Raw genomic sequence first — 25256 nt, forward strand, 5'->3', positions numbered from 1 at the left:
GACCATATTTAAGTTGTTAGGAATTTCTTTATCCAGCTCTGACCTAAACATCAAATTAAGGAGCGATACCATACGGAGAAAGTAGAGGCCAATCGCTCTTAAGGACTGAAACGACTACTAAAGGTAAATAAGAATAGAATCAGCCATTTTGGAAGCCTAATGAGTGTGACCGCTCTTCTTGATATGATAACATAAGTAGTTGTAACAGTGTACCAGCGGTTTCATTAGTGGTATAAACATGGGAAACGAACTCCAAGAGTTTGTTCGTGACCGATTTAATAGGACTGACCGTTTGACGGAGGACTGCTCATTTCAAGTTTGACCGTAGAAAACCTATATATTATGAATAGCCAACAAAGAAATTAATGGGCAACATTTAGGAGACCTTGACTATCAAAAAAGATTGAAAGTAGGTCGCAAAGACTGTACATTGAATTCAATAACGGGATGTGAATTCCTTCGATGAAACCGGCTGTTGATTAGCCTATTAGATATCTATATGAAAATAGAAAGTGGAATGAGGACAAATTAAGCCGGAATGGCGTCACAATGTAAACTAAGCGGATATAAATTCTTCCACTGGGTACACTGGAGGGAAACAAAAAACAGAAGAGCCGACGTAAATTTCATCACTCAGTTTAACTTCCTGTTTTTCATTTTGAGCAAGAGAAGCAATATAACTGATATAAAACTTTGATTCCGTGCGCTATGTTTTTACACCAAGAACATGAAGATGACTTTGTTGTTGTGGTTGGTTTTTAAGAACAAGAGTCTCTATCTTTTGTCACTTTCCCAAGGATACTAAATATCTAACTATTTAGTAGAAGAAAATATAACCAAGAACATGAAATATTCGTGACGAACGCAACTTCGTGACATTTTTAGCGATAGAAGCACATTTACAAGGGTAAAATAAGGTGGTGTAGAATTTTTTACTCTCCTAAAAAATAATCCTAACCCACCATGATAAGGCTGGAAGTTGAACATTTTTTAAGCACTTTCAAGGTTTCAGCTCTATCAGAGGTCATTGCCACTCAGTGTGACAAAAAATCTCAAGAGTGTGGAAAACTCAGAAATCTGTAAACAATACCTAAACGTAGTCCAATAACAGTATATAAGCATTAAAGATAGTCGCGTAAACAGGCGCGTAGCGTGGTCATTTTTTCAAGTACGCACAAGTACATATGATCTAGAAACCTAAGTAAACTGAGCGAAAAATACTGCGCTCTTTATTTCTTGTTTGAAATAGTTGTGTGAATACAAGCAAAGAACAAAGCGTCTTGCCCTTATTTTGAGCAAACTTGGTGCAAACACAACATTGTTTTCAAATTTTTCTGGTCGCTTCAAGTACGCAGTGCGCATGTGCGTAAAGGACGTTACGCGCCTGGTAAACGCACACAGCTCTCCAACTATTCCTGCATCGGGACCAGAGATAGGAAGAGAATCATGGCGTTAACCCTTCCACCCTCGTTTTACAGCTTTGGAATTGATGAAACTAAGTTTCATTCAGCCTTTTATGATGCTGGTAACGCAATGCATACATTGAGACCTGGTTGGTCTTTAGGCTTTACACACGAGAGGTTGACAACCGTTGATAAACCTAAAACCGTAACCACAGTGAGAGGGAAGGCCCTTGAGGCAAGTAGCGCCGGTGATTTATGGCGAAAATGCACCCAGGGGACATGTCACCGATGCGTATTGCTGTGTATATAACTGCACCAAACCTAACTGTCGAGTGAGTCCTCAAAAGGCAAAAGCCAATGCACATGTCTATGCTTCTTTTCAGACGCCACGGCATGACATCCGCTACATGATACTGCTCCCAACATGCAGTGCCAATAACCATGTAGGAAAATGTGGCAAAGAGGAAGTAAACTTTGCTGAAACAGGCAAAGACGCGTTTGTGTTGTACACAGCTCTTCGTAATCCGCCTCCTCGAGTGATCTTCGTCGAAGTATCAGGCGCAACGGCTGCTGGAAAAGGCAGAGCGGTTAAAGGTACCGGGAAAGGCGGAGGATTAAAAGGTGATTATCCCCCTGGTCCACCAGCCGGAGCCTCAATAGCTAGTAAGCACCCCTGAGGCAGTACTGGAAAAGGAAGCGCGAGTATAGGCACCGGGAAACGTGGAAGATTAAAAGGTGATTATCCCTCTGGTCTGCCAGATGAAGCCAGTGCCAAGTGATATCAAGTTAACAAGATAAAAAGTGAACAGCGATGGTTGATATTATCGGTTTAATTAAGGCTAACTTTGACATTAATAAACGGCATAGCAAATCATAGTTTAAATAACAAAACAAAAAGTAAGTGTGTTGGCATTGATATTTTAGTAATGGGTATTTCAGTACTCAGCGGAAGGCTCAGCTTTACATGTAACGTTGCAACTACAGCTTTAGAAGAAGTAATTAAAGAATGTGTGACAATAGCTCGGTGTTTATATTTCTACTAAAATCAAACATCCGCGAGAGCAATCAGTCATATTTCAAGACCTAAGAAGCAAAGGAGGGTAAGAAAGGCAGGGAAAGGGGATGTTTTGGTTCCTTTTTATGCACGAATTTAAAAAGAATTTACGCTTCACGTATCTTGAGGTTTTCAGGAAATGTAACAAAAAAAAAATCACGGTTCACGTATATTTCGGGCGGCAAATCACACCTCACGTCAGTTCATAAATTTACGAATTACGCTAGCCTTTTGGAAAAATTAACGCTTTACATATTAATTTTGGCCCCACGAGTCTTGTACGTAAAAACCCTTGGCCACCCTCGTAAACGCCGCGAGACCCCACCACGGCTGCCAGTAAAACGTAACCTCTAAACCACAGTCACCGAATGAAAAAATGCGTCACCACCCACTCAAGCATAGGAATCCTTGTTGGTGCAAGAGATTATACAGTTTATAATATCTTGGTTTGAGTTATTCCCTTGTGAGAATTATAAGTCTTCAAAAAATTAAAAAAGAAACACGAATGCTGTAAAAGAGAAACTAGTTTATTCCCTTTAATTAAAAAGGGCTGAGGGAGGTGGACACCACACATTTAAAAGACTCCCTAAAATATCTTCAAAAACCTGTTTTAAGAATCCATGGTACCATTACATTTACGTAGCCCTTTTAAATTGGTTCATTGAAAATACGTTTATATCGTCGTCTTCCTTCCAGTCAAAATCCTCCTCTCGGCAAGTGAACCGGAAGTCCCTTAAGTTTGTATAATTTTCAATATTTGTGTGTACCTTACAACGGAAAACACGTTTAGAACACGTTCTCTCCAGATGACAACACGTCCCCTTCGCCTGAATCGACTAGCCATAAAATGCATGAATCACAAAAGAATCTGAAAACCGAGTTATCCGATTAGGAGCATGAAGAGTCTATTATTCATCTATGTCAATTTGTCAATTCTGGTATAAACTTAGTTTTTTTTCTAGCCCTCTACTCTTGCCACATAATCATAATTTTTGTGCAACAGGTATATTGAGTAGTTATGACATGACAAGAAAGCTGCTTGGTTCCATTAGTACGAGATCGCGTAGTTGCCTAACCGCTTGTGATCATTGCTACGTGACAACTGTATGTGTGACTCAGTAAAAGCTAGGTGACTCCTTTGCTACTTGGCTATTTGACTGCCTGCTCCACGTTGCGTTACGCGATGCGAGGCTTCCAAGCTTCAACGCTAATGTGGGAACCAGCACCTACAAACTTACGTAAACTCGTAACTCAACTAAGCAGTAACCGTGATCGGGCTAAAAGGCAGATTTAGCATGGACAAAATGTAATCTACGCATAATCTAATTAAGCTTTGCATGGTTTCGTCCTGCAGGGTTCTTTTGCTCTCAAAGTTGCTTGTAATCAGATCGGTGAAAGTATGCAGTGAAAACAGGTTGGAAAACATGTCAAGGTTCGTTGTTTAAGGGAATACTGATATAGCACAGAAACAGTCGTCTAATTACCATAACACCTGCAGAGTGTCTTGGGGAAGAGGGCACGGCTGACAGAACAGTTATTTAATAATTTGGAAAGAAGTGTGACATAGCAGCCTAAATCTGAATGCAATTGTGTTATCATAGTGTGATGATTTTAGTTTGAGTCCAGTTTAAGGAAGGAAAACGGCGACACTTTCTCAATAGAAATGGCGCAAAATGCTGACTCCGGTGAACAATAAGGATAATTACCAGTTTGATATTAAAACATTCTAACTCAGTTCACTTATCCCTGGTACCCTACTCAACCCTATTTAAGGTTTTGAAAATGTCTTTATTCCTCTGACCTAAACATCAAATTAAGGAGCGATACTGTACGGATAAAATAGAACCCAGTCGCTCCTAATGATTAAACGGCTACTAAAGGTTGATAAGAATAGAATCCGCCATTTTGGAAGGCTAAGAGTTACCATTCTTCTTAATATGACAACGGAAGTAATTGTGACAATGTATGAGAGCGATTTCAGTTAACGTTATAAATATGGGAAACGAACTCCGAGAGTTTGTTCGTGACCGATTTAATAGAACTGACCGTTTGACGGAGGACTGCTCATTCAGGTTTGACCACAGGAAACCGATATATTATGAATAGCCAACAAAGAAATTAATGGGCAACATTTAGGAGACCTTGAGTATCAAAAAAGATTGAAAGTAGGTCGCAAAGACTGTACATTGAATTCAATAACTGGATGTGAATTCCTTCGATGAAACCGGCTGTTGATTGATCTATTTGATATCTATATGAAAATAGAAAGCGGAATGAGGACAAATTAAGCCGGAATGGCGTCACTATGTAGAATAAGCGGATATAGATTCCTCCACTGAGTATACTTAAAGGAAAAAAAATACAATACAGCGGACGTAAATTCCATCACCCAGTTTAATCTTCCTGTTTTTCATTTTTAGCAACAGAAGCAATGTAACTGATACAAAACTTTGATTCCATGAGCTATATTGTTACACCAAGAACACGAAGATGACTTTGTTGTTGTGGTTGGTTTTTAGGAACAAGAGTCTCTGTCTTTTGTTGCTTTCCCAGTGAGATTAAATATCGAACTATTTAGTGGAAGGAACGCAGTCATGACACTTTCAGCTATAGAAGCACATTTACAAGGGTAAAATAAGGTGGCGTATAAGTTTTTACTATCCTAAAGTATAATCCTAACCCACCATGATAAGGTTGGAACTTGAACATTTTTTGAGCACTTTCAAGGTTTCGGCTCGATCAGAGGTCATTGCCACTCAGTGTGACAAAGAATCTCAAGAGGGTGGAACATTTAGAAATGCGTAAACAAGACCTTAAAATAGTCAAAATAACAGTAATGAAGCATTAAAGATAGTCGCGTAAACACATAAAGCTCGTCAACTATTCCTCCATCAGGACCAGAGATACATAGGGGGATGCGTCAACTCTTCCAGACTATTTTTTTGATGCCTATGGAATTGATCAAGCTTCGTTTCTTTCAGCCTTAGAAGATGCTGGCAAAGGAATGTTAAGCTCAAGACCTCGTTGGTCGTTAGGCTTTACCCATGCGGTGTTGACAACCGGTGATAAACCTAAAACCGTGGCTACAGTGGGAGGACGGCCCCTTGAAGCCAGTAGTGCCGGTGAGTTATGGAAAAAGTGCACAGAGAAATCTGTCACTGAAGAGTATTGTTGTGTATACAACTGCACCAACCCTGATTGTCGCCTGAGTCCTCAAAAGGCAAGAGCCACTACACATGTCTATGCTTCTTTTCAAACACCACAACATGACATCCGCTACATGATACTGCTTCCAACATGCAGTGCCGATAATAATGCAAGAAAATTTAGCAAAGAGGAAGTAAACTTTGCTGAAACAGGCAAAGACGCGTTTGTGTTGTACACAGCTCTTCGTAATCCGCCTCCTCGAGTGATCTTCATCGAAGTATCAAACGCGACGGCTGCTGGAAAGGGAAGCGCGGGTAAAGGTACCGGGAAAGGCGGAGGATTAAAAGGTGATTATCCCCCTGGTCCACCAGCTGGAGCCTCGATAGCTGGTAAACATCGCTGAGCCACTGCAGGAAAAGGCAGCGCGGGTATAGGTAATGGGAAACGAAAAGGCGGAAGACTAAAAGAGTGAGACCAAGTTAACAAGATAAAAAGTGAGCAGCGATGGTTTATATTATCGTTTTAAGACTAAATAGTTATAAAATCAACTTTAACAACACTTCAACAACTTTAACTTCTAACGTCAACTTCAACAACTTTAACGGCACTGTTAATCGTAGTCTCTACGGATTTAATTTCTGTACAATGCAAATATTTCTCAGATAAGAAAACAAAAAGTAAGTGTTTATGCGATTGGATTTTCCATTCAGGTGGCATTGATATTTATCTCAGTCCTCAGTGTAAGGGTCACTTTACATGCAACGTATGCAGCTTGAGGAAGTAATTAAAGAACGTGTGACAATGACTCGGGGATCATATTACTACTAAACTCAAACATCGTAAGGGCAATCAATCGTATTGCAACATTTAAGAAGTAAAGGAGGGCGGGAAAGTCGGGGAAGAGGGTGAAGTGGGGATATTGATTCTGCCTCCTGCAGGAATTTTAGAAGAATTCACACGTCACGTACATAAAACGGAAAACTTCTAATTTCTCTTTTTGGGTACAAGGGTTCTGAAGGAAATCTTGAGATTTTTTTCAAACGAAAGAGAAATTCACGGTTCACGTATATTTCAGGTAGCAAATCACGACTCGCACTATTTGGAATCCAGTCGTTTCGTTGCAAAATAGAGCAGCCCGTGTGTTGACATTCTTTAACTATGATGGAAATGCAACTGAGCTACTCGAGTTTTTAGGGTGGAAAAATCTTGCACGCCAGCAGGAAATCCATAAAGCCACCATGATGTTTAGATGTCTGCACGGGCTAGCTCCAAGGTATCTATATTCAAAGTTAACGCGGCGTGACTCTGCTTATGACCTCAGGGACTCTGAAAATAAACTTAATTTTCCACTACCGCACACTAATTATTACAGAAAAAGCTTTAGCTACAATGGCGCCACATTATGGAACAGTTTACCACGCGATATAAGGAACACAGAGTCTCTGGGGTTATTTAAACGTAAGATCAATGACATTCTTTAAGTCTAACGCACGGCATTCACGGAAAGCAGCTTTAGTGTTATGGTATGTAGTTTTAATTTTAAATATCTTAGCGTATGTGATATGTATTTTTATAGGCTGATGAATTGATCGTGTCTAAATAAAGATTACAATACAGTACAATACAATACAACTGACGGTCGTTTCGTACCCAGTCGTTTCGTTCCCAAAATCAGTTGATTCATGCCATTTTTAGTCGGTTCGTACCCTAACTGTAAGTCAATTCGTACTCGTCCCGATATACACTCTTTCGAAATAACTCGCGCGCGAGCGTGTGAACTGATTTTGACAGTTGCGTATAATAAGTCTGAAGAGTGATCTGAAGCAAGTAAAAGACAACAATGTTTTGTTGTGTATACTGGTAACTTTCTTAACAAAAACTGTTGAATGGAAGCCACGTACTAAAACCTTTGGACGCACTTAATAATGCTATTTGATTAAAGAAACGAAACTTACTTTAAGCATACTTAACACGGAAACATACCTTATTATGGGTACGCAACGACACAACGGACTGAGTACGAATCGACCCATCTGGGTTCAAAACGAGTGCATACGAAAAGACCGTAGCTACGAAACGACTCGTAACCGTGAACACCACACATTTTAAAAAAGAAAACTTGAAAGATTGTCAATAAACTTTTCAAAAGCCATGGAACCATTACGATTGCGTAGCTCTTCTGTTCTTTGCTACTCGTTAAGTCCGCATCTTTAAGTTGATATTTTCCCTCCGCACAAACACCTCTAAGGACGACTGACACGCAACTTCTTCATTGAATTGAATTTGTTGTTGTTCTTTATTAAAATTTCCATTTTTTTCTCGCTTTGTTAGTTAGAATAACATCTCAGGTATTTTTCCCGTTAGGCGAGTTAGTCAGCTTTACAGTTGTCACTTCGCCGTCTTTTTAAGAGAAGAATTACATAACATGTCGAAATGATATTAGAACAAAAAGTTGGACACGAGCCGCAAGCGAGAGTGTAACTGATCACTGATGTTTTCAACACATCAAATTGACTTTATATTTGATCTGTTACCAAACAGGCCCACTACATGGAATTTACCCGTTTGTTGACCAGAAAATGGACAAATAAAGCATGAAAAACAAAAACTTTGTAGATATGATCAATGTCATTTGCACTTTCTAGGCCCTTAAATCTCTAAAATGTTTATCGCTTTTTTATACAATATCTACCGACTAGTAGAAAATTATCACACGTAGAGTTAAGTGATACTTCAGAGAAACAAACTTCTATTACCATTAGCTTGGAATCGCTTAAATATATAAAATAAAGTCGTTCTGTTAGGAGACCGACTGTTAGGATTAGGTCGCAGAGTTCGAAGACCCATTTTAACAAGCTGATTTTTTCGATGACATCAATCAGATCTTTTATTTAAACCTACAATGAACTGTCTTCGTGATATGCTTTGTTATCCGATCCAGATACTCTCTCATACATTGGAGACACATAGCTCTGTAAAACAAAGATAGCCAAGATCAGTCAGACAAGGAAAAAGTAAATTTGAAAGCCTTGGGGAAGGGTTATTGTTACTCATCGCCGGAGGGGGGGAGGGGGAATTTTTCTGTCAAAATAAAATTTACTTAATCCTCCTTCTATAAGGCTCTGTAATGTCTTAAGGATTCCCTCTCATTGGCAGTCAATTTTCTGTAGTCTCCACTTTATACTCTGTTAGCAACGACTGATCCTTTCCCCTCCGTCCCCCCCTGAAACCCTTGTGATCCCTCACAAAATAACTGGTCGACAAACCTGTGGTGCGTTACGACTCTTGAAATCAGGATGAGCCCTCAAGCCGTTAGATCCGTTCTCCATTACTTCCCAGTTTCCATCAAGAGCATAGATATCACTCTTTTTATCCCGAACAGCGTTTCTGTATTTAATCTGTTTAAAGAGACGAATAAATGAAAATAACGCCTAAGCAACTGTTGACAGCAAACTACACAGCCTTTGTGCCTCAATAGTTTTGTTGCTATAATCTTTCAAAATCATTGTCAGTCGCAGATATCAAAGAATTCCGTCGGAGTCATGCCGTGCGCCATCACGTTCCTACAACTAACCCATCGTGATGATAAAAATTTTTGTGCCCAAAAAGTAAATTGAAAGTTCCAACCACCCCTCTTTTCCGTTCCTTTCCTCGCTAGAAGGAGTAATCTTTCCCAACCGTTCCTTCTCTCGCTCCCTTACCCGCCCTTCCCCCACCAAAGAAATTGGCACCACAGTAGAGCTCTTAAAAGGTACAATTTAAGCTCGGTCGGCGGAGAAAGATAAGTTTCAAAGATCATTTAATTTCAAGCGCGGAACAAAGTTTTCAATAAGTACCCAGACTAGGACCAGCCAATTACATGTTTGCAATTAGGGATACATCTATATCTATCGCCGAGCATGCCAAATTCCATCCTTTCAGATATGTCCATGGTTGATGGTTTTGATGATTGCAGTACCCATCCCAAAATGAAAAGCAGTTGATTGAATACTCACTACTAAAACGCAAATAGCTACTATAAGAAAAAAGATTATTGCTGCAGCTGCTATTAGCACGATCTCCCAATCCTTGATTGTCGTTTTTCCTGTAAAAAGAGAGTAAGCGAGAAAGCCCTTAGAACAGGAAATCCTGATAACTTATGTTGGCGCAAAAAATCATGCAGGTGAAGGTTTTTTAGTCACAACAGGCCTATGATATAAAGTATGACGCTTTTCATATATGCCACTATGAGCTGGGTTTTTCGAACGCCGCCTTTGACTCCAGATTTCTTGCTAGTGTTGATCGGCTTTAAGGCACATTTCTAATTTTTCAATTTAACAGTATGCTTCTTGGCTTGCATAAACAGAATGTGAAAATGATTAGATTAGTTAGTTGGATCAGTAAGTTATTTCAGTACATGTCTCAAGTTACTGCTGAAGTAATCATGATAATTAGGGAAGTGGAGTAAAATTGAAATCCCAGAGGCCTGGATGCCGACGATCAAAAAACACAACAGCATTTAGGTGACGCGTGCTCAGTCGGATCTTTTGAAGATCCTTCAAGATCCCGAAAAGAACCTCAAAGATCTAGACAGGAAAATAGAAGATCCTTAAAGATTTTGGAAAGAAAATGCAAGATCCTGGAAAATCTTGCTAAGAAAGTGCGAGATCTTTGAAGATACTGGTAAGAAAATGAAAGATCCTTAAAGATCTTAACAAGAATTGTGAACATCCTCGTAGATTTCTCAAAGGTCTGCATGAGGATCCTCTGTTAGGAGGATCCTCAAACGTCCTCGTGAAGATCTTTAAAGATCCTTATGGATCCTCCAAAGATTTTCACCGGGAAAGTGCAGTTAATCGGTTAAGGTAATGGATAAATTTAAGCATATCAAACTACCCCAAACTAAGCATAATTCATAAATTAGCATAAATTGTCTCTTGAGTGGAAATATTCCATAGAAGTATAGGTGGCCCAAGGAGAACTTCTAGCGAGATGTAATGATCTTAATTTCGAACAAGTTTAGTTGAAAGGATTAGGTGATGGATAATTTTAAGCATATCAAATTACCCCGAACTTAATTGAAGGCTAATAACGTAACAAATGTCATGAATCATAAAAAGATACACTAAGTTACCTGTGGTTCCAGTTGGTATTACTGTAGTCTGAACAACCTGCTTCGTTACGGTTATATCTCCCGCCAGATTCAAAAATCCCAGTTCTTCTGTTCCATTACCATCCTTAAGAGCCTGAACGATGTTGTTAGCGGTTACATTTGAAGTTGTTGGAAATATCAGTTCATAGTCAACCCCAACACTTCCTTTAAAAAAACGCTTGTATTTGATACCTATTAAATCTGGAAATTTCGCTCGGAAAAAAGGTATCAATACACGGTTTAAATCAGTCTTGAGGGCACTAGATGCTGCTGAATTTATGTCATCATAAGCATTGTTATACTCTTGATCCAATTCCATTGTACCGGCAAGTGTCTGAGTAGGCTTCACTGTATAAAAGAGGTAAAAAATCACATCAGTATCAACATATTGAAATAGTTAAAAAAGAGAAAGATACATCGAAAACGACACATTAGAATCAAATATAAGTCAAACACCTAGAGTTTGTATTGAAGACGACAACAAGCACAAGCAGCGAGCAAAAGCAGAGTACTAAGTCCATGAAAGTGGAGAAAAAGCGTGCACTAAAACGGATCAAAGTTTTCACATTTTTCGTTGTCAAGTCACGGTGTAATTTCCGGCTGCTTTCATTCAAAGAAAGTAGCAAGGAAAGAATACATTAACTTGTCAGACAAAACGGGTAGACGTTTGTTCTGAAGATGATGCTCTGTTGTCGGGTACAGGTACGGACGGGAACAGTACCGTGCAAAAGCGACGCAAACGATAGTCGCCGATTATCGCTAAAATCGCAATTTATCGACGGTATTTGATTTAGAACGATATATTGGCGATATATATTGTTCTATCAGGCGCGGCCATATATCGTTGAACTCTTCTCGAATCGTTTTCACTGAGCGATACATCATTTTATCTAAACGATATATCGTTTTTGTTTTGTAATATATAGTTACCGATCCGCCAATATTGCGTTTAGAGCCAAAGATATATCTCTGCCAACTAGCGATATCTCGATTTCTTTATTTTATCGAGATATCGATCTAGTCTAACGATATGTCGTTTCCTGTCGGCGAGATATCGTTACTGCGTTAGTTAGTGACTCATTGAGACCACCTCTCGGTAAATGCGAGTCGATCGCTTGCTGTTGGTCGATGCTCGAAACATTTCTTTATCATTGTAATGGCGTTGAAAGAAATCTAAATCCGTGTGGTGATCGGCTGTTGAATGAAGCGCACTGAATAAAGACTTTGTCTCTAACGCTCAACTCTTTCGAATAAGGTGCTCATTGTCAGTATCTAAGCAACTGCACACATATCCCTCCCCTAATTATCATTAGCCTTAACTTGTCATCAGTTGACATTTTCTGCGTTAGGGGAGGGGTAGGTATCAAACAAGAAAGTGCGAATTTTTGGAAAGAGAGACAAGTCTTGCTAGTTAGCAAATCTCTATCCTAAAGTTGTCAAAATTCTAAAGACACTGCAACGAGACCACAATTCAAAACAATGTCTTGATTTTTCTGTATAGATACTGGCATAGATTTCAACCAAAGTCTATATCAATGTTTGTCAAATACATTCAAGTTTCCGCGAAGCGCGTGCGTTATTACTAGTCAGCTTGGTTCAAGCCAAGCAACGCGGCATGTAAGGAAGGCGAGATTTTTAATCTGTTTACAACCACTTAAAAAAAGTGGGAGAATGATTTGAAGTTCTTCATGTTATTTCACTGAAACAAGATTGCAATTCTTGTCAAACTTTTATCACCGTGGCTATAAAGCATCAGAACGATATCTCAGGTTGACATCCACCTTCCTATACAATTAATCTAACGATATTTCGCTCGAGCGATACGTCGTGATGATACGCTATATGTTATAATTATCATTTATTGTATAAGGTGCGGTGTTCTAAAAGGATTTCCAGCCCTAAGAAAAGCCTTAACAGCACACCTGTAGAATATGATATCTTTTCACGTGTGTTTGATATCGTCAGTCAGCTGCTGACTTGTCACTCGCCTTTAATTTCGTGCCACCATTTATGGTCGATCAATGAATGGTAAAGTGTTTCACGTTCTCAATTGAAGGTTGTTTATCACGTCATAGTAAAAAAAAAATAAGGAACTATTATAGTTAAGTTAGTTATTAGAACACGTGAAGACGTATCTTTTCACAATTTTCAGTTAGATAGGGGTTTTCGTCTTGTGACTGACAGTAAAGTTGAATTTTTGAGCTTTTGCGTGACGCAGTATTAAAATGGTGGCCAAGAATATTGAAACATGGTTAAAAAATGTGACATCCGCTGAGATTTTGAGATCTGAACAGTCCTTGCATGAGAATAAGTACTAATATAGATATTTATGAGCCCTCAAACGACGACTGAAGGCTTTTAAAGCAAAACTCGATGATAAATGTTGTTTTTTACCTTCGGGCCGCCAAAAATGACTTGACCTTACTGACAGCGTTACTTTCAACAACTGGAAGATTTCCAAATGGCCAATCTCGGCTTTGTACCCGAACAGATTCTATTTGTCGGTGTGTGTGTGGAAAAAGTCGATATCTGATAATTTTGTGCATTGAAAGGCACACCCATTACTTTTTGTTGTAATTATTCGTCTTATTTTTTAAGCTTGAGCCTTATCGCCACCCCACTTTACGATTTTTTTTCGCGGATAGTGTATCCTTTTCATTTCATTCATTGATATAGTTCACTTTTCTTGTCAGGTAAACACCTATCGAGTTTATAACAAACTGAAAGATTACCTGTTTGTTTGCAGATATAGAATTTCTCTTCTCGTGTTCAATTCGATATCTCACTCGTTCGCTGCCTTCACTCGTGAGATATAATGAGTTAAGCACTCTAAGGAAAATTCCATATGTACAAGCGGTATTTCGCTGGAACGATATATCACTGGAACGAGAAGTGTCAGAGAGACACACCCTTACCTGATAGGCAGGTTTTCCCTTCAAACGCCCGAGTACATGTACACTTGAACGTTTCACCATCCACTATGCAAGTTCCATAGTTTGCGCATGGGTTTGGGTTGCAGGCGCTGAGTTCTACGGGTAAAGAGGTGAATGACTCAGATGGAATTAAGATGGAATATTTAAGTACATATAATACACATATATTTCGTCAGTCGATATAACCGAGAACACTTTCAAATTTCAAATGAAATCTGTACCAAGAATGTGAAAATGATTAGATTAGTTAGTAAGATCAGTAAGTTATTTCAGTATATTTCTCAAGTTACTGCTGAAGTAGTCATGATAATTAGGGAAGTGGAGTAAAATTGAAATCCCAGAAGCCTGGATGCCGACGATCGAAAAACACAACATCATATAGGTGACGCGTGCTCAGTCGGATCTTTTGAAGATCCTTCAAGATCCCGAAAAGAACCTCAAAGATCTAGACAGGAAAATAGAAGATCCTTAAAGATTTTGGAAAGAAAATGCAAGATCCTGGAAAGTCTTGCCAAGAAAGTACGAGATCTTTGAAGATACTGGTAAGAAAATGAAAGATCCTTAAAGATCTTAACAAGAATTGTGAACATCCTCGTAGATTTCTCAAAGGTCTTCATGAGGATCCTCTGTCAGGAGGATCCTCAAACGTCCTCGTGAAGATCTTTAAAGATCCTTATGGATCCTCCAAAGATTTTCACCGGGAAAGTGTAGTTAAACGGTGAAGGTAATGGATAAATTTAAGCATATCAAATTACCCCAGACTTAGCATAATTCATAATTCAGCATAAATTGTGTCTCTTGAGTGGAAATATTCCATAGAAGTATAGGTGGCCCATGGAGAACTTCTAGCGAAATGTGATGATCTTAATTTCGAACAAGTATAGTTAAAAGGATTAGGTGATGGATACTTTTAAGCATATCAAATTACCCCGAACTTAATTGAAGGCTAATAACGTAACAAATGTCATGAATCATAAAAAGATACACCAAGTTACCTGGGGTTCCAGTTGGTATTACTGTAGTCTGAACAACCTGCTTCGTTACGGTTATATCTCCCGTCAGACTCAAGAATCCCAGTTCTTTTGTTCCATTACCATCCTTAAGAGCCTGAACGATGTTGTTAGCGGTTACATTTGAAGTTGTTGGAAATATCAGTTCATAGTCAACCCCAACACTTCCATTAAAAAAACGCTTGTATTTGATACCTATTAAATCTGGAAATTTCGCTCGGAAAAAAGGTATCAATACACGGTTTAAATTAGTCTTGAGGGCACGAGATTCTTCTGAGTTGATGTCATCATAGGCATTGTCATACTCTTGATCCAATTCCATTGTACCGGCAAGTGTTTGAGTAGGCTTCTCTGTATAAAAGAGGTCAAAAATAACATATCAACATATTGAAATCGTTAAAAAAAAAGAGAAACAGAGAAAACGACACATTAGAATCAAATACAAGTCAAACACTTAGATTTTGTACTGAAGACGACAACAAGCGCAAGCAGTGAGGAAAAACAGAGTACTAGATCCATGAAAGGGGAGAAAAAGCGCGCATTAAAACGGATCAAAGTTTTTACATTTTTCGTTGTCAAGTGCTGTGTAATTTCAGCCTACTTTCATTCAAAGAAAGTAGCAAGGCAAAAATACATAAACTTGTTAGACAAAACGGGTAAACGTTTTGTGTGAATATGGTGCTCTGTTGTCGGGTACAGGTACGGACGGGAACACTACCGTGCAAAAGCAATGCAAACGATAGTCGCCGATTATCGCGAAAAGCGCAACTTTTCGACGGTAATTGATTTGGAACGATATATTGTGGATGTATATTGCTCTATCAGTCGCAGCCATATATCGTTGAACTCTTCTCGAATCGTTTCCACTGCGCGATACGTCAGTTTAACTAAGCGATATACTGTTGTAGCTTAGCGATAGATCGTTTCTGTTCCGTAATATATTGTTTTCCCTCCGCCAATATTCCGTTTAGAGCCAACGATATGTCTGTGCCAACTAGCGATATCTCGATTTCCTTATTTTACCGAGATATCGATCTAGTCTAGCGATTTGTCGTTTCCTGTCGGCGAGATATTGCTACTCCGTTAGTTAGTGACTCACTGAGACCACTTCTCGCTACATGCAAGTCACTTGGTGTTGTTCGATGCTCGAAACGTTTCTTTATCATTGCACTGGCGTTGAAAGAAATCGAAATCCGCATGGTGATCGGCTGTTGAATGAAGCGAACTGAATGAAGATTTTGTTTCTAACGCTCAACTCTTTCGAATAAGGTGCTCATTGTCAGTATCTAAGCAATTGCGCACATATCTCTCCCCTAATTATCATTAACCTCAAATTGTCATCAGTTGACATCTTCTGCGTTGGGGCGGGGGGGAGGGGTAAGTTCCAAAAAAGAAACTTCGAATTTTTGGAAAGAAAGACAAGTCTTGCTGGTTGGAAAATCTCTATCCTAAAACTGTCAAAATTCTTAAGACGCTGCAACGAGACCACACTTCAAAACAATGTCTTGAATTTTTTTCTAGATACTGGCATAGATTTCAACCAAATTGCAAAGTCTATATCAATGTTTGTCAAATGCATTCGAGTTTCTGCGAAGCGCGTGCTTTATTACTCGTCAATTTGGTTCAAACCAAGCAACGCGGTATGTAAGGAGGGCGAGATTTTTAATCTGTTTACAACCATTTAAACAAAGTGGGAGAATGATTGAAAAGTCTTCATCTTATTTCACGGAAACAAGATTGCACACTTGCCAAACTTTAATCACCGTGGCTATAAAGCATCAGAGTGATATATCAGGTTGACATCCACCTCCCTATACAATTAATCTAGTGATATTTCGCTCGAGCGATACGTCGTGATGACACGCTATATGTTATAATTATCATTTACTATATAAACTGCGGTGTTCTAAAAGGATTTCCAGCCCTAAGAAAAGCTCTAACAATACACTTGTCAGATAATGATATCTTTTCACGTGTGTCACGGTTTGATATCGTCAATCAGCTGCTGACTTGTCACTCGCCTTTCGTGCCGCCATGCATGGTCGATCAATGAATGGTTAAGTGTTTCACGTTCTCAATTGAGGGTTGTTTATCACGTCATAGTAAAAAGAAATAAGGAGCTATTATAGTAAAGTTAGTTGTCAGAATACGCTAAGACGTATCTTTTTCACAATTTTCAGTTAGATAGGGGTTTTCTTCTTGTGATATAGCAACGTTGAATTTTTAAGCTTTTGCGTGACGTAGTATTAAAGTGGCGGCCAAGAATATTGTAACGTGGTTAAAAAATGTGACATCCGCTGAGATTTTGCAATCTGAACAGTCCTTGCATGAGAATAAGTACTCATCTAGATATTTATGAGCCCTCAAACGACGACTGAAGGCTTTTTATAGCAAAACTCGATGATAAATGTTGTTTTTTACCCTCTGGCCGCCAAAAATAACTTGACCTTATTGACGGCGTTACTTTTAACAACTAGTAGATTTCCAAATGGCCAATTTCGGCTTTGTACCCGAGCAGATTCCTTTCGTCGGTGTGTGTGTAAAAATTCGATATCTGAGAATTTTTTGCATTGAAAGGCACACCCATTACTTTTTGTTGCAATTATTCGTCTTATCTTTTAACCTTGAGCCTTATCGCCCCAGCATTTTACGATTTTGTTTTTCGCGGATAGTGTATCCTTTTCACTTCATTCATTGATATAGTTCGCTTTTCTTGTCAGTAAACACCTATCGTGTTTATATAACAAACTGAAATATTACTTGTTTGTTTGCAGATATGAAATTTCGCTTCTTGCGTTCAACTTGATGCCTCACTCGTTCGCTGCCTTCACTTGTGAGATATAATGAGTTGAACACTCGAGGGGAAATTCCATATGTACACGCGGTATTTCGCTGGAACGATATATCACTGGAACGAGAAGTGCCAGAGAGACTCGCCCTTACCTGATAAGCAGGTTTCCCCTTCAAACGCCGGAGTACATATACACTTAAACGTTACACCATCCTTTTTGCAAGTTCCACCATTTTCGCATGGGTTTGGGTTACAGGTGCTGAGTTCTAAGGGTAAAGACGCGAATGACTCAGATGGAATTAAGATGGAATATCTAAGTACATATGTTACACATATTTCGTCAGTCGGTATAACCAAGTACATTTTCAAATTTCAGATGAAATCTGTACCAGGAATTTATAAGCTTTCGCTAAGTTTCTCCTTTTTGACCATCGCCTTCAACTCTAAAACGTTTCCACCCACGAAAGCTAACGAAAATCATTGATGATATCCTATGATACGGCTCCACCATGAAAACACCTCAAAACGAAAGAGATGTGGGCTTAATTCAAAATTTTGAGTAATACAAGACTAGTGACACGTACAGAGAAAAGTATTTTGCCTTCAAATGATACCACTTAAATTCAGTCAGATATTTCTTGTTATATCGCAAAGGTAGGAAATAGTTCGTAACGTAAAAGTCTCATAATGAACATCTAACGACACTTACCTTTCTCACAGTTTTCTCCAAAGTAATTATCGTTACAAACACATACAAAGCCATTTACTTTGTCAATACAAAGACCATTTCCTGAACAGTTTTCGTGTACACAGTCATTAATATCTACGACAATGAATAAAAAGAGCAGCGATTAGTGTTGTTAATGGGGGCTGGTCATGTATAGAAAACAAAATCTAAATGCATTTCATAACTTACCTGTAGAGCAATTCCCTCCAGTAAATCCTGGAGAACACGTAGGCTTTGGCGCTGCCGTCGAAACCACTTCACTAGCAGATGATGATGGCATAACAGCCATCTTTGTCGTCGTATCAGTAGCAGACGGGAATGACATCATTTGCATCATTGATGACATGTCACTTGCAGATGAGGATGACGTCATATCCATCATCAATGTCGTGTCGCTTGCAGAAGGGGATGACATCGCATGGTCTATTAATGACATATTACTTGCAGATAAGGAAGATGAGGATGACATCATATGCACCATTGATGTCATGTTACTTGCAGATGGGGATGGCGTCATATACATCACTGATGTCGTGTCGCTTGCAGAAGGGGATGACATCGCATGGTCCATTGATGACATGTTACTTGCAGATGAGGATGACATCATATGCACCATTGATGTCATGTTACTTGCAGATGGGGATGGCGTCATATTCATCACTGATGTCGTGTCGCTTGCAGAAGGGGATGACATCGCATGGTCCATTAATGACATGTTACTTGCAGATGAGGATGACATCATATGCACCATTGATGTCATGTTACTTGCAGATGGGGATGGCGTCATATTCATCATCAATGTCGTGTCGCTTGCAGAAGGGGATGACATCGCATGGTCCATTGATGACATGTTACTTGCAGATGAGGATGACATTATATGCACCATTGATGTCATGTTACTTGCAGATGGGGATGGCGTCATATTCATCACTGATGTCGTGTCGCTTGCAGAAGGGGATGACATCGCATGGTCCATTGATGACATGTTACTTGCAGATGAGGATGACATCATATGCACCATTGATGTCATGTTACTTGCAGATGGGGATGGCGTCATATTCATCATCAATGTCGTGTCGCTTGCAGAAGGGGATGACATCGCATGGTCCATTGATGACATGTTACTTGCAGATGAGGATGACATTATATGCACCATTGATGTCATGTTACTTGCAGATGGGGATGGCGTCATATTCATCACTGATGTCGTGTCGCTTGCAGAAGGGGATGACATCGCATGGTCCATTGATGACATGTTACTTGCAGATGAGGATGACATCATATGCACCATTGATGTCATGTTACTTGCAGATGGGGATGGCGTCATATTCATCACTGATGTCGTGTCGCTTGCAGAAGGGGATGACATGGCATGGTCCATTGATGACATGTTACTTGCAGATGAGGATGACATCATATGCACCATTGATGTCATGTTACTTGCAGATGGGGATGGCGTCATATTCATCATCAATGTCGTGTCGCTTGCAGAAGGGGATGACATGGCATGGTCCATTGATGACATGTTACTTGCAGATGAGGATGACATTATATGCACCATTGATGTCATGTTACTTGCAGATGGGGATGGCGTCATATTCATCGCTAATGTCATGTCGCTTGCAGAAGGGGATGACATCGCATGGTCCATTGATGACATGTTACTTGCAGATGAGGATGACATCATATGCACCATTGATGTCATGTTACTTGCAGATGAGGATGGCGTCATATTCATCACTGGTGTCGTGTCGTTTGCAGAAGGGGATGACATCGCATGGTCCATTGATGACATGTTACTTCCAGATGACCATGACATCATTTGCTCCCTTGATGGCATGTTGCTTGCAGATGGGGATGACATCATATGCATCATTGATGTCGCGTCACTTGCAGTGGAGGACATCATCATATTTGTCATTGTTGTATTTGCAAAGCCTGCCGATACAAATTTTACACTTTAATTGCATCAATATAACTTTAGTTGGGGCCACCCTTTTAACAAATAATGTGTGAATAGCAGGAATAAAGAAAGAAAGAATCAACGTACCATCCGGTATACTAATCAGAATGCAGGCAACAAGAGCAACAAATTGTCTCTTCAGACGCTGAGCAATCATTATCATAAGGCGGTCGACAGAGTGCCAACGATTGTTGAAGTAGATGAGGTAAATTGCTTGATTTTATAATGTTCTGCGTGATGGCTTCTGTGCAAAGAGAGAACAAATAACCGTTAAAATGTCAACACAAGAATGTGACCTAAGAGGAAAAAAATATATAATTTTTTTGCGTGACCTCAATAGTTTGTAGAATTTAAACTTGGTCCTTTTTATGCCTATTCCTCAATCGGTCCGGAAAAAAGGCCGTGTGGTTTTAGTTAGGTTTCTTCACCATACGAACCACGATGTAAGTTTGTGCAAGTAAATTCGTGAACTTTTTGAATGAATTATAACGGAAGTACATTTTTGTGAGGTCCATTAAGGAGACGAAATGAATATTGGTAGACTGATGGCAAAGAATGACAACAACGCTGGACCTTGAGGAGCTGAAGAGCGTATATCATAGTTATATATATAATATCATGAGAAAAATTGCCAAAATCAGGTGAATTTCCACAGAAATTGTGGTGTCTCGTCGGTGGGGGTATTGAAAGATAATTTAGCTTTTAATTTGAAGTGGTCGCCGTAAAGAGATCCTAAAGCTAACGCTTCGAGCCTTCGTCCCGCTTTATCAGAGTGAATCTTAGTGTAGTTGTTTATCGAGATGGTAGCATTCGCAGTTGAATTTTCGGCGCATTTGAAGACAAATTTGAAGAATCGCTGTTCACAAAGAGTGCAACCGTTCCTATACCTATTTTTTTTTCGTTATAACGACGATTAAAACTACGATATTATGATTTGCGAAGTATGCGTCTATTCGAGAGTTCCATTCAACTACATCTCTTTAGTATCCAAATTGATTTGAATGTCAACATATACTTTAAACTTGCTTTCGTGCAATAAAGCTTTCAAGTATTATGTTTTACACGCCGTTGACAAATGCTTAATTTTAGATACTTGTGGCTAAGACAGCACACGCGCGTCTGTTTTCCTTTCTCATCGAATATAATCCTTTAACCACATTAGCGCTGGGCCAATGATATGGGAGCGAGCCTTTTAGCTACGTGATCGGGGGAAATCAATTGGAAATCAAAAAAGTAGAGAATTCTGTTATTGAAGCAGTATGATCGTGTCTCTACAAATAGAAAATAGCCTGTCTTAAACGGGATTGCGCCTTACAGAATTGTAAGTATATCTAAAATATATAGAGGAAGTTTTTAATCGAGTATCTGTTCCTAAAGAATTGTGATTTTTGAAACGGAATAGTGCTTAGTCGACTCACTTGTATTCGTTTGCTTTCAGTTGACTAGCTAGCTTGTGTGGTATTACGTATTAAAACTAGTTTAAAACAACTGGTAGATCCCGTGGACGCTTTTTTTCCTGGTGTATCTTCTACTACAGTAGCAGGCTAACCCGCGGTGCGAAACATATTATGTTGTTTTAAATAAACACTCAAAATGATAATCATTATGCAAAAAAACCATCTTAAGCGATAATTTAAGTGATGCATCTCCATCTATGATTTAAGTACCCACAGACGTTTATCGGCCGACAGGAATAAGTGGTATTCACGATCTTCACTCTGGTATTTGTTGGGTCATCTAATTTATCCTCGTTCCCTTTATATGCAGGAAAGGTTTGTAGACCACCTCTTTCTCATGGCTGTGAGCCTCAACTCCGCCAGACTATACAATCGTGATGAAAATAACAGAGTTAACAGAGCGAAAATCTTTTCTTTGATATACTCCGTGAGTAAATGAAGAGTGAAAGTCAAGCGTTTTGGTTCAGGCCGTAAATGAATAAACTCATTTTGAAAAGTTGGTCCACTATGCTTGATAAAGAAGTAAAGTAAGGTAAACTTTTTTAAACTAACACGGGATAGTTGTTATTGAGCAACGAGACAACGCTTTGTCTGAGAAATCAGTGATCATGACCTATAATTATTGTTCCTTTATATTTCTACTGAAAATTGTGTGTTCACATGTAATAGCTGTCAGCTTACATAACACTGATAGAGTTATTTTAAGCTTGTGCGTGCGTGGTGTCTATGATGAACGCAAAATGCAAATTAACATGGAGCTGTTCAAAATATCGTCACGTTTGTGGAAAGCATGATTTAGTTTAATGACGAAACACTTATAACGATTTAAAATGAAAATTAAAAGAAGTAAACGGACCAGAACATGTAAGAATTGACGAAATTTATTTTTTACTGAAAGATTAAGTTTGTTTTTATCTGGAAGGGGTAGCGATCTTAGTTTAGATTCAATGAAATATATGAAGTTCATATATTTTGAACTGCGGTATTAGATACCTATGATGCACGATCCTCGCAGTAGATAGAGCTATTTAAGCAATAGCGAAAATCAGACCTGAAAAAAATTAGGCCTGTACGGGATTCGAACCACTGACCTCTGCGATACTAGTGCAGCGCTCTACCAATTGAGCTAACAAGCCAACTGGGAGCAGGCCGTTAAGTTGATTCGTAATAAACCCGTGAAAGTGATAAATCAGACCTACTGCGAGGATCGTGCATCATACGTATCTAATACCGCAGTTCAAAATATATGAACTTCATATATTTCATTGAATCTGATTTATCACTTTCACGGGTTTATTACGAATCAACTTAAGGGCCTGCTCCCAGTTGGCTCGTTAGCTCAATTGGTAGAGCGCTGCACTAGTATCGCAGAGGTCAGTGGTTCGAATCCCGTACAGGCCTGATTTTTTTCAGGTCTGATTTTCGCTATTGCCTAAATAGCTCTATCTACTGCGAGGATCGTGCATCATACGATCTTAGTTTAGTTCCTATGAACGAGCTGTCCAGTCCTTTGTAATTGACTTAATGCATATCACGTTCGCTTTACGGTTAGCTTCGCAAACGTATAATCTGACAGGAAAATACTCTTTCCTGTATGGATTGTGGAATGCAAGGTACGACCCAGACCTTTTTGATTATGTTCCCTCAAGGCTTCATTCCTGTTTCTTTATATCTATTCTTGTTATGTCGGCGGAATTTCTTTTATGTTTTGTTTACCAAAAAAGATGCTTCACGTTTGAAAATAAACCTAAAGTGTGTTATTTCGTAAGAAATCCCCAAATTCATCACTTACTCCTGCATTTCCAAAACTTAACATTTTTTCCTCCGGAAGGCAATCAAAATTTTTTTGAGAGGTAAACTCCTGAGGGCAAACTCGCAATGACTTCTGCATTAATTCCTGTTTTGTTTGTTTTCAGTGAGTCAGTCTTGAAGAATTTTGCATACGTCAAAGAACACAAAGGTTGAATGGAAGACCTATTATGAATCGGCAAGTACTTTTTAAAGTACTTAATTGTTTTCTAGCGCATACAACCGCTAATATCGGTAAAAAAATGATTCAGCTTAAATTTAAAAAAAAGCACCTCCTCGGAGTAGAAGACTTACTTAAGAGAGATCTAAAACCAAATTGGCCCACAACCTTGTAAGATCAGTAAGATCTAACATTCGCAATTCAGTCTGTTTGAAAAGAAGCCAACCATAACCTTTACTGAGGCAGAAGGCAAACCGGCAGAAACATATACTTCAGAAACCTTATTGCAGATGTTCTAAAAGGTTGATATGTGAATGATAGGAAACTGAAAAGTTTGAAGAGTTTCCTTTTCTCGTTTGCCATTACCAGTCGTATCTTTTTTCTCAGTCACGAACATTTATAATGATGACACGCACATTGGATTATTTCATCATAAAAAATACATCGTCGGTGTAGCATTTATTAGAGAAAAGTTGCGCAGAATATCACCGCATTACTTCAAATCGAAATGGTTTTGTTGGAATGATATCCACAAGAGACGTTGCTTAATTTTGTAAAATTCCGCAGAGTTTTTAAAGTTAGCTGGGCAAACCTTTATGGCGCATCATCATGAAAAGCCTTGAATATAGTAAAATTGATACTATATCGGGAACAAAATTACGAATACTATGAAACCTTAGAAAAGCCGCCTTGATCACTCGATGGTAATTCCTGATGTTGGTCTATTATAAAACATCAGCAACTGGCAAGTGAGTTATCAAACCTTATTTGGTTTGGGTCAATACTGATCAAGCACGTAAGTCACCTTGAACCGAAAGTTAGATATTACAAGCTGTGTCTCATTACGATAAAACAACAAAAAATTTTCAAAGAAGAGATCTTACCTCAACGACCGGTCTTTAGACAGGCGAAAATGCGAGCAACGAAATGTTGCGTGGAGATCATTACAAATACACGTCAGATAAACGTATTAATGCGGAAAGAGGAAATTATCAGGTTTGTGGGTGAAGGATTGTGATTGCATGATAAGTCCTAAGCGGTTGTCACGTATATAAGCTGTTCTGAACAATATTCTTCGACTCCAAAATGTTCGTAAAAAACCTAGCCTGTTACGGAGAGTGTTTTGGTAAGAAAGAATAAAGTATATATGGTACGTCATGTATCACGAAACTTATGCTTTCCTACCTTCGCTTTCCTTCTGTCTTTGGTTTCGCTGACATCAATTAGCACAGAGGTTGATATGAAACCCCCTCCCCCGCTATGAAAGATCCCTTCATAACTGCATGGCGGTGGTAATACAAGGAATGCTTCGCGCTCTGTGGTTGGTCCTTGCATTAAAGACGACTCAGAGCTTCTACTCAAGAATAACTTCGTAGTCCGACTGTTTTTCTTTTTTTTTTTTTTTTTTTTGGTTTGCTTGAACTTTCTTTTTTCCGATTTGGTACATATATTGATTTGAAAATGTTCTAGAAAATTTCCGGATCACACGAGTGAAAGCCTACAAGGAGCTGTGTATTAGGCAGGGAGAAGGGAGGTGGGTGGGGGGAGGTAAGAAAAAGATAACACCATGACGAAATCACGTACTCTTAGTGGGTGCTTGAAAAGTCAAAGTGAACTAAAATAAATATACGAGGAGTCACCAACTTCAAACCTTCTTGTGATTTTACTTTG

The 25256-nt window shown here is 39.0% G+C and overlaps 1 protein-coding gene across 3 annotated transcripts; it reads right to left on the minus strand.

Annotated features, from left to right (window-relative positions):
• Positions 1–7869: 7869 nt before the first annotated feature.
• LOC111319403 (uncharacterized) lies at positions 7870–24930 on the minus strand. Of its 3 annotated transcripts, none has more exons than XM_088735733.1 (11): positions 24771–24930; positions 20247–20403; positions 18386–20134; positions 18179–18292; positions 17622–17735; positions 14664–15029; positions 13651–13764; positions 10718–11083; positions 9600–9688; positions 8871–9002; positions 7870–8576 (listed from the first exon to the last, which is right to left on the minus strand). In XM_088735733.1, exons 2-11 carry the CDS (start codon positions 20320–20322, stop codon positions 8502–8504), a joined length of 3195 nt encoding a protein of 1064 aa, XP_088591859.1. In that variant the 5' UTR covers positions 20323–20403; positions 24771–24930; the 3' UTR covers positions 7870–8501. The 3 variants fall into 3 exon arrangements, with proteins under 3 accessions (XP_088591859.1, XP_088591858.1, XP_088591860.1); XM_088735732.1 differs by lacking the exon at positions 24771–24930 and adding an exon at positions 24470–24618; XM_088735734.1 differs by lacking the exons at positions 10718–11083; positions 13651–13764; positions 24771–24930 and adding an exon at positions 24470–24618.
• Between the last annotated feature and the right edge of the window lie 326 nt (positions 24931–25256).

Source organism: Stylophora pistillata, chromosome 10 (assembly GCF_964205215.1).
Source record: "Stylophora pistillata chromosome 10, jaStyPist1.2, whole genome shotgun sequence".
NCBI classification, from domain to species: Eukaryota; Metazoa; Cnidaria; class Anthozoa; order Scleractinia; family Pocilloporidae; genus Stylophora; species Stylophora pistillata.